Source organism: Hesperophylax consimilis, chromosome 5 (genome assembly GCF_061612785.1).
Source record: "Hesperophylax consimilis isolate HC1 chromosome 5, BYU_Hcon_1.0, whole genome shotgun sequence".
Classification (NCBI taxonomy): Eukaryota; Metazoa; Arthropoda; class Insecta; order Trichoptera; family Limnephilidae; genus Hesperophylax; species Hesperophylax consimilis.
The window spans coordinates 832569-846610 of NC_142840.1; the positions used below are offsets into that span (position 1 = coordinate 832569).

Here is a 14042-nt window from a genome sequence, read left to right on the forward strand (position 1 = left end):
AAGGAATTCCATTCAAGAATACCTGCGGAATATATAATACTGACCATACTAGTTTAAAAAAAGACGCAAAACACATTTTGGTCAATTGTTACGAAATTATTATCGAACGTGACGTAAATAAATTCGTTTTCACCAATCTTGTTTACGAAAGAGAGTGTGAACCGCTTTTAAACTGGTATCATCACTCTACAATAAACCAGAATCCACAGCTGAGTGGGCAAGACCTCTGCAGGTTACATGGGAGTCCATAATACCTGTTGCAATGTTTCCTACGCTGGATTATGACAGTTCTTGTGGCCTTAATAATTTCCACATTCTACCTACCTCTATCGGGTCAGCACTTTTATCTATGGTCAAGTTTTACTTCCTCGCTTTGAATAATGCATATTGTACGTGTTAACGGTAATGAGTATTGCAAGCTACAATGGGACTACGTAGTGCAATATGAATAGTAGTAATGATGCTATTAATATTATGCACTACAACATCTGTTTGTACTTCCTATTATTATAAAATCGGTATTTACATTACTTCCTTGGCAATGGATAACAGATAATGACATTTTAAAGTTTTAACTAAATCCCCTTCTACGAGCCATTTTCTCGTCTTGGTCATGGTAGATTATTAATGAATTAAGTAATTTATCGCTTTTCTGAATTCTGCGCACAATCAGTTCCAATTTTGAAAATGACACTTATATTCAAAGCAAATTTAAGTTAAATGAACTAGAGTTATACAGGACGCACAGATAACTAAAACAAGTATTTTTTATGATACTTTTTACATTACGTTTAACGTTATAATTGCAGTATATTTCCGAAGAAAACTGAATCCGCATTATAGGTACTTTGTAATGAATTTAAAATATCAATTTGAAATGTGTGTTAATTTTGTGATTCGTGATTCATATAAATTATATTCATTATAAATTAAACGTATTTCTTGGCCCAAGGGTTGTGGCGTCAAGTGGTTTTTAATGCGCTTACGTCATCGAGAGTTATTTAGGGCATTACCTACACTCTGAATATGGTAATGTTAATAAATGCACGTCAGCGGATCCGACGCTATTCTCACCTCCGTCGAGCCTGATTAAAGCATGTCCGCAACTTTAATCTCCAAGTTGAATAACTTTAAACTCACCACACAAACAGACAAATCTATTGCGAATACAGATAATTCTACTCGTAATTACGTACTCATTACTTATATATACAGTTTGGAACCGGAAATAACAATAAATCCCAAATGTTGACCTTTCGATGGTTTACCAAAATAAATTGCGTGGTGAATAATATTTTTTTTAAGGATAAACTGATCTCTTTAAATTTATTGCGAGGTCAATGCAAATCATAGGGGGCGTGCGCAACGCCTTCCTGGTTGGAAGTTCATATAATGCTAGAAGACTGATATCACACAGTAGAAATAAGACAATGTTGGTGTGCGTACGATAGCCAAAAATTATTTTGGTTTATTTATTTATTTATTTGGAAAAGTTGACAGCAAATCTTTAATTATATAATGATACAATAATAATATTATTAATTATGCCAATTATGAACTTTCCACTGATGAATAGTTAATGGTGTTACAATGGTGTACAATGGCATAGAGATGTTCTCTTAAATTAATTTCTTGTTTAGTTAGAAAATATTAAAAATATTAAAATAAAGGAGGGTGGGGGGAGGAGGGGGAAATATAGGATAAGGATTAAGAGGCAAAGGACGGGAATATATAGGAATTGAACTTCTAGTTTGAGTTTTGTTGATTATTGAGTTTTTGTTTTATGTCGCGTAAAGTCGAGTTAAATATGTCAATATGGTTATAATTTAAGTTAAAAGATTATGAAAAACTTTTGACAATTCTTGAAATTCTTCACGAAGAAAACTTAATGATATAAATAAAATTTATTACGAACCTCTTCAAAATATTAGTAATCCGATTAAAAACAGGATTGCAGGCCTTAGCGATTGAATTGGTGGGTACTTTTAGTAAAAGAGTATTGTTAATGTAGTATCACGATGTTATGTTAATAAAAATATTATAGTATTTTCACATTTCGTCATTATATATTATCAAGGCAAATACAGGTGCGTGAACACGTGTTAGTGTTGCGATTTTACTAAAAGTTTATCATGAAACGGCCTGCAATCCCGTTCTTAACCGGATTACGAATAATTTTAAGAGATTTTTAATAAATCAGTAATACTTATTTTTCTCCGTGTTCGATTTAATTGAATCGTTGCTTGAAATAGATTTATCCGTGTTTGGTGACTGGAACTGAAAATCATTGTCTTTCCCCCCATCTTCATTTCTTTCCCATCAACAAACCCTACTATCCTCTGCCATACAACATAACCCAATCCGGGATGCCACTGGCTTCAGACGGTTGGGAGCAATTGGGATTTTTGTGAAGCATTTACTAAAATAAAAAATGTCTAGAACAGAATGGAAAATGTAACCGGTTAATGAGCAAGTGATGTCGCAGTCAATTCGAGAACCTCAAAGCAATACACAATGTTGTAATGCAACCAATATAACCAGCTGCGTGAACACTGACCATTGCGAACTGCAATCTAATAGCACGTGTCGGCTCGTTGCAGACTATTTCGCAGGTGTCCGTGGACTAAAGTGAATTGCTTTAACTGGAATTAATCGGTGAAGGGATAAACCTTTAACGATGTCGTTGTGCAAGAAACCACTATTTGTAAACAAATTCGGCCGGGAAATGATTAAATACCACGTTTTAAGTGTTGGTTGAATGATTTTCTTACTAATCTGATGATATTAAGTATTGAGGATACTAATATAAAAATAAAATAAAATAGTTGGTTTAATTATTATAATTCATACTTGCATACTTATGTTTCTCTAAAATAGTATTTTTTAGTTCTTTTAAGTTATTTTTATTATTATTTCATGTATGATTCATACTTGCATACTTATGTTTCTATAAAATAGTATTTTTTAGTTCTTTTAAGTTATTTTTATTATTATTTCATGTATGATTCATACTTGCATACTTATGTTTCTCTAAAATAGTATTTTTTAGTTCTTTAAAGTTATTTTTATTATTATTTCATGAGTGATTCATACTTGCATACTTATATTTCTATAAAATAGTATTTTTTAGTTCTTTTAAGTTATTTTTATTATTATCTCATGTATGATTCATACTTGCACACTTATTTTTCTATAAAATAGTATTTTTTAGTTCTTTTATGTTATTTTTATTATTATTTCATGTATGATTCATGCTTGCATACTTATTTTTCTATAAAATAGTATTTTTTAGTTCTTTTATGTTATCTTTATTATTATTTCATGTATAACTACCACAACACAGGCATTAGCCTAGAATGGTAGTTAAAAAAATGTCAAAAAATGTAACATGTAAACATTTATTAAATAATAAAAAATTAAACAAATAATATTTGAGAAATTATATCAACTATTTTAAAAAAATCAAACAATACGGTATTTTCACTTTTTTTATTCTCGAAGTAAATAAAGTCAAAAGATTGTAATAGGTAGTTAAGGTAATTTTATTTTATTTTTATATGGACGAATTATTTTTCAATAACGATTTAAAATTCCATTTTAGATATGCTGCCAAAACGCCAAGTTCGATTTTATTGTGAATATTGTGGCGACGTTGGTGACAGTCATCTTACCAGACATTGGCCTTTTCTATGTCATAATGAAGTTAAATATTTTTAGTACGATAATCATATTCAGAAAAATTACATTTTAAATTTTCCATACATTTTGAACGGTATTCATTTATTGTGAAATTCGATATTCGAAATTCGTATTCAGTCTTGAAATATGGATATTTTTCAATGATAAAAATGTAGGCAATAATAATTATACAATCATGAAAATAATGATTTCATACTACAATGGATTAGTAAATACGTATTACTTTCACATTTACCAAGGGCGTGTATCAAACACAATGTTGTTAACATCTAATCCAAATGCCGATAAACAGGTGGTCAACATAACTGTTTTATAAACCAACCCATTAATAATATTTAGTCGTGAAAGTATCAACGGTAAGTACAGCAGGCCAAATGCTTGGCCTTAAGTATTAACAAAAGAGAATACTACTTCGAATTATCAATAATAGTCATAACATAAGTAGCACCAATTATATTATCTGGTTTTCCAAAGGGAAATTACCGCAACAAGGAATAAAATAGTCTTTATTTACATAAACAAATTTGTCTTTAGAATATTAGCAACAATTTTTAAATGTACATTTTGTGACATTGGTAATGTTGTGCAATTATCATTCACGATTAATCGCGGTTCAATACTCTCGAAATACATTGACTTGACAAGTTATTGACACGAGATTGGGACTGAACTCCGGAAAGTATGCTACTGAAAATTAAACAAATTTATAATATTTTTATTTTTTATGTGAAACCGCACAGGAGTCCCAACTGCTCCCAACCGTCTGGATCCATTGAGACTATGGAATCTCCAATTAGTGTATGTTGTGAGGCTAAAGGAAGTGGGGAGCGGAAGAAGATGGGAAAGAGGGAAGCACATGGATCTAGTCACCAAACACGGCCAAAGCCATTTTAAGCAAAGTTTCTCTGGAGCGTGCCAAAAGTATAAATAATAATTATTTAAATTAATAATTTTTGAAATAACACAATTTAATCAAATAACATTTTCTTAGGCACGCCGGGATTTGAACCCGCAACCTCCAGCTTCATTCCAGATTTTTGACGGCCTCGAACAAAAATCTGAAATGTTTTGTTGTAAGGCAAAAATATGGTAGGTCTTTACTAACTTTTTAGCGCCCATAATTTTCCAGCCAGCAATCCGCGAAGTAGTCTCAAGCTTTGGTTTTTACACAAAGAGTCTTGCATAGCTTCCACAACACTAGTCAAAGCCACGATATCACTCGACAGAACTATAGAAATCCCGTAGTTTTCAGGAGTCTCCGTTTCCAGCGGGGGTCCTGTTTTATTGAAATACGTCACAGGGTCGAAGTGTGCTTCGATGTATCTCTTCTTGAACGCGAGGGAAGACGTCAAACGTTCCTCAGGTTTCATTTTTTCAAAAATTGTTATGTATTCAGGAGGCACATTTTCATTTTCCAAACCAAACATTTTGGAAAGCTCGTGAATGCTTCTCGCCCTAGAATTAACACCAGATACCGAAGTTTCTTTCGTATTATTTTTTACGGTTTTTGTGGTATCTTCTTTGATAATATCTATGTTTGAATTCGCGTTCCCCAGTTGAGTAAGGGTTGCCGAATTTTCAACTTCATTCCCCTCAGGATTGATCGAAGAATCATTTTGTCGTTGATTTTTACTGTTGAATTCGTTCAAAAAAATGTTATTTTTAATTGTAGAAATGTTCAGATTGGTTTCATCGCCGGTTTGATCACTTTCTGTCGTGTTGAACACATCGTAACGATCGGTAGATTCTTCACTATTTGGAAAGGGGTCAATATTGAAATTAAGGGTTGTAAATTCTCCAGATAAAGTAGTTGTTTCGATGGCTTCACTAATAAGTTTGATATCTTTGAAAGTTTCGGCGTTCAGAGCGGGGGCTAGTATTACGACGAGTATACCAAACAGCAGCTGATAGCAGAACGCCGACCGCGACATCTTGACCGCTATGTTGTCGACCGACAGCGAAACTATACTGATAAGACGGATCGCCCTCTCGAGGATCAGGTCCGCGCGGCGGTGTGCAACGAGTCCTCGCGGTCCCGCTCCGACCCCCACTCCCCGCACTCGGCTCTCGGCACTCAATCAGCACTCGGCGCCACCTCGGAACATGCGGAATAATGGACACTGGTAGTATGGACAACGCATTGTAATTGTCTTGTTGTATGTCGTAAGAACAAAGTTATGAGTTTGCTACAATTAGGCACATTTTGTAAACATTTCAAGTTTATGCCAAAATTTTAAAATGCTTTTTATTATTTTATTTTAAATCTATAATACTAAACTTTTTGCCCTTATAGCAGAGAATAGGTAAAATTTACTAAAAATAAAATATTTTAGTACAAAGTTTATATTTATTTATATTTCAACGAGAAAAAATATTTTCAGTAAAATTATTCTTCGTTAATTTTTTGACCTTCTTATAAACTACAAGGTGAATAATTTCATTGCATAAAATGGCCTCGAAGACATGGTAGATACTACTTTCAATTAGAATTTTTATATTGCAGACAAAACTCAGTCCTTGGTTGCTTAAATTCACTTGCTCCAGCCAAATAGAGCTCTTGTACTTTATAAAATCCAAATAAATATAAAATCCATTTTCTTTGTTTCCTTTGGTGCCCTTTGGTTATTTATGCCCCACCTTCATTTCAGGTCTGATAAAGGTAACAAACAACTAATATAATTTTAAATTCATATAATATCAAACATCCAATGGCGAACGAGATCTAAATTTCATATTTTTTAAATAACTAACTCAGACCCTCGAATCAATATATTTAATCATCTATCTATTTAAATAAAGAAGAGTGTCTATGACCTATGGCCGGCGGACGGGTCGTCGCGTGGCGGACAATGGGCGGGCGGCGTCGATACAAATCTATAGTTTTATTCCGAGACTGATGATATTTCGCACATCATCGGCCATCAAAACAAGGATTTCAGCTAGTTTATTCCTTGACTGATATTTTTATTTTTATTTTAGCGACTATCTTAAATATTGTACCTACCTATCATATTATATTTTATATGATTATAGCTGCAATAAGTAGTTTAAATTTCCAATCAATATCAGATCCAGAATATCATTACATTACCGAAATATCAGCAATTGGCCCGGGAAGGTACTTACTGCATACAACCTCCATGGTAGTATTATAATCTCCGTGCAGGTTACGCACGTCACGAACACTAGTGACGAAAGATCCCTACAATTTCCACCATGTCGTCACGGCCTCCTTACCACAAGAAGTAGGTAATGATGACCACTTATTATTGATCCATTGTATCATAATATATGATGCATTTACCACGGGGAAAAGATTCGCAATGTGGAGTTTTCCGCTGTGGCGTAAGGATGATGAAATGAAGTCAACAAATCCTTGATCCTGGCTTATGTTACTCAGTTACCAACTATTCTGTAATGTGCAAATCATCATAATGTATACATTCATACATTCTCATTATACATTTTGTAGCACCCGTCTAACGAAATATGCAAATAACGAATGAGTATTAGAAATTTTAACTACCTTTACAAAGAGAAATTGAACGCCACAGTTATCAAACATAAGAAATTAATCGATGGAAATTATAATTAATATTAATAATTATTGCTATAAACTTATATACTCAATACTTAGAGGTGAAGCAGGAGATAAGCCACCCATTTTGTAAGAACGGCAACAAAAAATTGAGTTGTGCAATTAAACTCAAAGATTTTTTAATTACAAATTATTAAATTACACGGCACTTTTTCATGATGCCTTTTAATAATTTTTATGACTAAAGCCCCGCGTTCCAGAAGTTTTATTTTTATTGTTTAGTTTGTATTTTAGACGTTTATAAACTAAACAATAAAAATAATACATCTCGCACTCGGGGCTTTAGTCATAAAAATTATTAAAAGGCATCATGAAAAAGTGGCGTCTCTGTACCACGCCTTGAAGGTGATACGTCAGAGACAATAATTTTTTCCCGGAAGTTTCCCTTCCAGGGGAACTGCAGAACCGGAGGTGGAGTGATTTTAGACCAAATTTCGGAGGAATCCAATTTGCTCTATTTTTTCTTAATAGGTAGGGACGCTTAGATGGTTTGGGCATGTAGAGCGAATGAGCGAAGATAGGAGTGTAAGGAGGATATATGATGCAAATGTGAATGGTAGCAGAAGTGGGGGACGCCCGAGGAAGACATGGCACGATCAAGTGAATCAGATACTCGAGTCGGGCCATGTCAAGAGTCAGAATAATAGAAGAGTATGTATGAGACGATGTATGAATGTGAATGAGGCAAGGAGTGTGTGCCAAGACCGAGTTGTTTGGCGGTCCGTCCTCTCTGCCTACCCCTGCGGGGAAACGGCGTGATGGTTAGTTAGTTAGTTAGTTAGTTAGGTAGAAATCGTTGCAGATACGTTGCAATCCTCTTCATTGGGCCGCGAAGAATCCTGGTGAGAAAACGTTGTACTTAATCATATTCCGAATTTCGGCTTCACCCTTTATTGGTGAGGTTGTTTTATGCCTTTTATGACAAACCACGCTATATTCTCGTGGCTTGGCCTATTTCAGCATATATAAATATATATATATATATATATATAGAGGGAGCGATATTCTGTAATAGGCCAATCCACGATGCATATTATTATATTATAGAATATACTAGCAGTTAAAAATCCGCTCCGCGGGTTTTTGCTGCTAGGCCCTGCGGGCGGCACTTACTTGGGCTGTGCCCCGTTTAAGTGATACTAACAACAGTTACATTTAATAGATAGATATTAGGTCATTCACAGAGAGAGGGTGAGTATATATTGTTAAAACACGGAACAGGAAGGAGTTAATGAATAAAAACATGCTCAATTTAGGCATAATAAGAATGACAGTTGTTTGAATAAATGAAATTTTACGTATTTGTGATGGATTATTTCAAATGAAACACTATTATTGACTACATGTCTACAACTGATATTAACTGTTATGGTACCTAATATAATTTGCTCATAGGAGACTTGCAGTGCTTAAATATGTGTTACAACCGTCAATGTCTATAAGTTGAATTAATATCGTATAGTTTGTCACAACAATTAAAGATAGTTACAACAAAGTTGACTGAAATAATAGATTATTACATATTGATTAATTGTACCCATGTTTATGGATAAAAGGAGGGTAATTGTGCGATGTGATTAGCAGTCGGTTTAATTAAAAGGTGTGAATTTTACTCCAACTGGTGGTAATTCTTTACCTAAAACTGTTACTGTATCTAATAAAGTTTAAAATTAGATTTTATATACACCTTCATCAGGAGAGTAAAAATCTATATATAAAGGTAGATTATTATAATATAGCGCCTCTGAGGTGATATCTCACAAAAGTGGCGCTATGCAAATTGTCCAATTAATAAATAAATATAATTTTTACATTTTATTATGTACGTATGCATTGATATACAATGGAAATAGATAAACTAATGTTATCCGATTAAAATTTATTTTATTAAAAAACAAATAACTTTTTTAACTTCACTTTATTATATACAATCAATACATGTTTCATGAACGAAGTATACACCGAAGTCAAAAATTAAATATAGATTACAATTGGAAAAAAGAAGTGGAAGGAGGGGGGGGAGGGGTAAGAGTAGGCTGGGTTTATAAGAATTAGGAATTAAAATATGAAAGACCAGTTAAGTGGGAAAATATTTAAAAGAGAGTTTATAAAAAAAAATTCTTGTCAATTACATCTACTTTTATAAACATGTTCTCTTATTTCTAAAATTTCGAAATTATTTATTTGTGATGCTTTATATCCTGTGTGAAGTATTTTAAGACCTGAAAAAAAATTGCATATAACCATAAAACAATATATTCATAAGACAAATAACATTTAATAACGGTTATTCTAATAAATTGATAGTTGAAATACTAAATAAAATAATTAAACATATTATCTTCAAACGGTATTTTAACCCTATTTCTTAAGATATAAATAAACAATGGCGTAGAATTCTGTTTGTGAATAACGACACTTCTAAAATTATATATATAAACATTCCTGGTACTATTCAACCGGCGTTTTACACTAATAACAGAATGAATAAATATATTCTTAATAATAAAGATGGCGAAAATCAAACAAAAAAATCAGGAGTTTATAAACTCAATTGGGCTGGATTGTAATTTATTTTACAAAGGTAGAACCAATAGAAACTTTGAAGTCAGAACTAAAAAACATCTCAGGGTTCTAAATGGAAATAGTGAATCTGAGTTTGCAAATCATCTTTTGAATCACACTTTCGATAAAAATTCAGGTCTTAAAATACTTCACTCAGGATTAAAGCATCGCAAATAAATAATTTTGAAATTTTAGAAATTAGAAAACATGTCAATATAAAATCAGATATAATTAATAAGCAAAAAAAAAATTATAAATAATAATGAAAAATGCCATTGCAAAGTTGAAATAAACTTCCAGAAGAAATTTTGATCTGCCCTGATGATGGACACTGCAACGCTGTCCGAAACGTCGGCTAAAGAAGGAGTTAGCGCAACACGGCATAACACCCCAAAAACAAACAACAAAAATTCCAGAAGAAATCTTATTATTAAACGCTTGATGTTCAAGTAATTTTGCATATTTAAATATACGCGCCAGTCATTTGATTCGTTTCTTCACCGCCAGAGGTGCGCTCTGTCGACCCCTATAGCCGCGATGCGTATCGGGTATCGGCCATATTGAATTAACGCGTGCTTTTTTCGTCAAACGTCAAACGTAATCACGTAATTGTGGATAATTTTCACTGTAATGTAATTAATCCAATGGATTATGAACTTTCTAAGACATATTTTCTTCGATATTATCCAAAAATTGTATGAGCAGAAACGATATTTTTGAAGAAATATCGTATTACATATGGCGATTCTATTTCAGTATGAAATCGTGTCTTAATTTTTAAAGTCTTATTTAAACACAATTTCAATCACAGGGCCTACATCGTCCAGACGCTGGAGTATTAATACTATCAGATGCCTTTAATTTTCTGAGGATTGCTACATAACATTATTAATCTATTTTACTATGTTCTTACGTTAAAACTTACTAAAATGTTCAACTTACTGAGTATTGATATTAAGACATCGAAAACTGATGATCTTTATGCCATTAGTGTACAGAACTGGTTATTTGCTCAGGGAAGGAAATATTATAAAGAATGCCTTACATCTTAAAACTGTTCTTATTTTTTCATATTTCTCTAATAAAATTTTATCTCTAAATTAACTTTTGACAAAAACTTTGTATTACGCTGATGCGATTATTCTTATTTTTATTTCTATTATCCCTAACATTATATATTATTTTTATTAGTATCCTACCTTATTTTTATTTTTATCTTTATTTTTCCTGTATGTGATCATCTACCTAATATTATATATTCAGAATTGGTTATTAATGAATGGAAGGAACTATTTTAAAGAATGCCTGACATCATTAAATTAAGTTCATTTGCTTTGTTATTCTTTTTTTCATTTCAATTCTGTTTAAAATTTCTTTTTGAAATAATTAATTAATTTATCTTTATTTTCTTCTCTTTCTTATTTACAGTTAAACCTATTAAACCTTTACCTTTTTTACAAATACATTGCATTTCACAAAATAATATATTAACGAATTAATCATGTATTACATTTATATAATTATACACAAATTTCGACTACCATAATACGGACATGTGTCTAGTGTGGTAGTCGAAAAGCATGTAAAAACCTGTACTCAAATATATTTAAAGAATAAAGAAAAAAAAGTCACAGGATTCGCATTCTCAATTATTTTTTTGGAATATATTTCTTTATCACAATTATTGTAAGCCCAGACTGTGCAGATCTAGTTTCGGCAGATCTAGGTGGAGAAGTTCGAGCTCCAGTGGGATAATTTGGTGGGTTTTCCGAACTGAGGTCATCTTGTCAAGATTAAAAAATAAATTCCCCATATTCTCCACATCTCGCAGTTTGATATTTACCATATGAATGATATTCTTTCTATGACCAGCATCAGTTTTTTCTTAGTCCTCTATTACGTATCCGCTACGCTTGTAATTGGAACCGGTATGTCAATGATGTAAAACTGTGGTGGTATTCATTATCGTTTCACCAACACCACAAACGCCTGAAATTTCACCGTGAATTTCTATTCTTTAACTATTTTTATTTCCTTCCTTTAATGCTGTTCTATGTTTATGATACATCTATAGGTATTCTATTATGTATGTGGGTGCTGTTGAAAATAAATCCACTGATAATTTTAAATTACAAAGGGCTATGGGTAACTAAATTCTCATAAATAATTAGAATTTAGACTCAACCACTGAAACAGTTGACATGAAAATGTCACGGAAATTAGTAGATCTTAATAAAAAATATTTTGAAATAATATTAAAATAAAATCATAGAAATATATAATAAATGAAAGATTCTTTAAATTCGATGCGTAGACATAGAGCTACAATTAGAGGCGCTACTGCGTACTAATATATCTAGGAAACTTGTTCCACTATTGGAACGCGATAAGCGGTGCGCGTAGGCCGGATTCGATAGTTTTAGTTATAGCGTTGCGACAGTTGTAGGTCAGTTGGAGGTGAAAAACGCGGACCTATTTTTTCCCTTCATGTATCTAAATATCGACCATTTCCCGCCATAAGATCGTACGCATACAAATGGCATTTTACTGAAGGATATTTTTTATTATTATCTAAGGTGTTTAGTAAATGAATTTTAATCGTAAACATATGTACATTATTTAGTAACGTAAAATAAGATTTGATGAAAACATGATCATTGTCTCAAATTCAAGTAATTTTTGCTCTTACGATGTTGTAACGCGCCCCTTCGAGAATTCCTTGCCAATATGTCGTAAGCTTACGACATCATTATCGATGTTTTTTTGGCATAAATGAATGTAGTTTTCGTTAAGGAAACTGAATAATAATTAAGAAATTTATTTAATACATTTTTATTTGTAATAAAAAGTATCATTACTTTATTTTAATTTACAATTCAGTAATTGCCACAGACATATGAATATATAGACTAGAAATTAAAGATGAGGGGTAAAATCAACTGTTGAAGAACGAAGGGAGTAAAGCTGACTGTTATTCGTCAATAAATCAATCTGACAGTATATAGGCATCTCGCATTATAATATCACCATTTAGTTCTTAAAATTAAAATCTGCCTATGAATGAATAGACATTTTTACATGGGAGCGCAAATTACTCGCCACGTTATGAACAAATTTGCGAAGTCCAAATTCGGCAAAATAAATTTCTTCTATTTTCAGAGTCGAATATTTCGTTTACGTATTTAGTTAAGACACTTTTATAAATGTTCATAATTTACTTCCCAGCAACCAACCAGCTTTGTGTTTCGCGTCCAGACGTATCTCAATGTGATAGTATATGTTTCTACAACTGATCCATATTATACGATGTGAATATGCTTAAAATAAAGTAAAATAATGCTTATATATGGAATGTAATACGACAATTGGGTTTATTCTCTTTTTCACATCTATTTTTACAAGTTTTCATACCACAAGCCACTATTTTGCCGTGTTATTTCGTAAAATGAACCGATGATGCCTCGACCATAGTTCGCACAAGAATGATGACGTCACGTTTTCTAAATTCACTTGAGGCCATACGCGAGCCCAGCCGGCTCCAATGGAACCGGTATGGGGAGTGGGGAATAATACGCTTTTAATCACTTAGGGCAGGTCTACTAATATTCATATGTCTATGGTAATTGCTTATAAAAATTAAATAAAATGATTTGTAGAGCTAGAACTGTTAAAAATAATAATATTCTTACTAAGGCGCCGTTTTGTGAAAAATGTTCACTCCAAAGATGTTTGTATTGGTATCGGTAGAATTTTTTTTTTGTATCGTTAAAATACCTACCACTGTGATGGTTCAGAAAATCAATGTTGATTACGTCGCACCTACTATCGGTAAAGAATCCATGCTTGATTAAGATTTTTTTAACATTACAGTTCGCAATTCATTAATTTTATTAAATTTTGCTGATAGGTAAGCCGATGAAAATGTCTTCCAATCATAGAAATCTTCATCAGACATCGCATGCATCGTAATTTCTTGGGGCTGGTTCTGGCATTTGATTATGGCAGGTCATGCAGATGGTGCGTAATCTTTTGGACCCACAATCACAAACGCTCTCAATATAGGAGGCATATTTTCTTGTATAAAACAAGTTCACACTCTCTCCATGAGGAGTGCATGAGGACCTTCAGTAAATCGAAACTAGCATATAAAGAGCTAGATTCTTCTTCATCTTAACGTTTT

The 14042-nt window shown here is 32.5% G+C and overlaps 1 protein-coding gene across 1 annotated transcript in view; it reads right to left on the bottom strand.

Moving 5' to 3' along the window:
- The window catches only part of LOC149423396 (nose resistant to fluoxetine protein 6-like), a 79659-nt gene extending 73932 nt beyond the window's left edge, over positions 1–5727 (bottom strand). The window contains exon 1 of the mRNA XM_089631954.1: positions 4805–5727. Coding sequence (XP_089488080.1) covers positions 4805–5630 — 826 coding nt within the window. The 5' untranslated portion in view covers positions 5631–5727. The remainder of the gene's footprint in view (positions 1–4804) is intronic.
- Positions 5728–14042: the final 8315 nt, after the last annotated feature.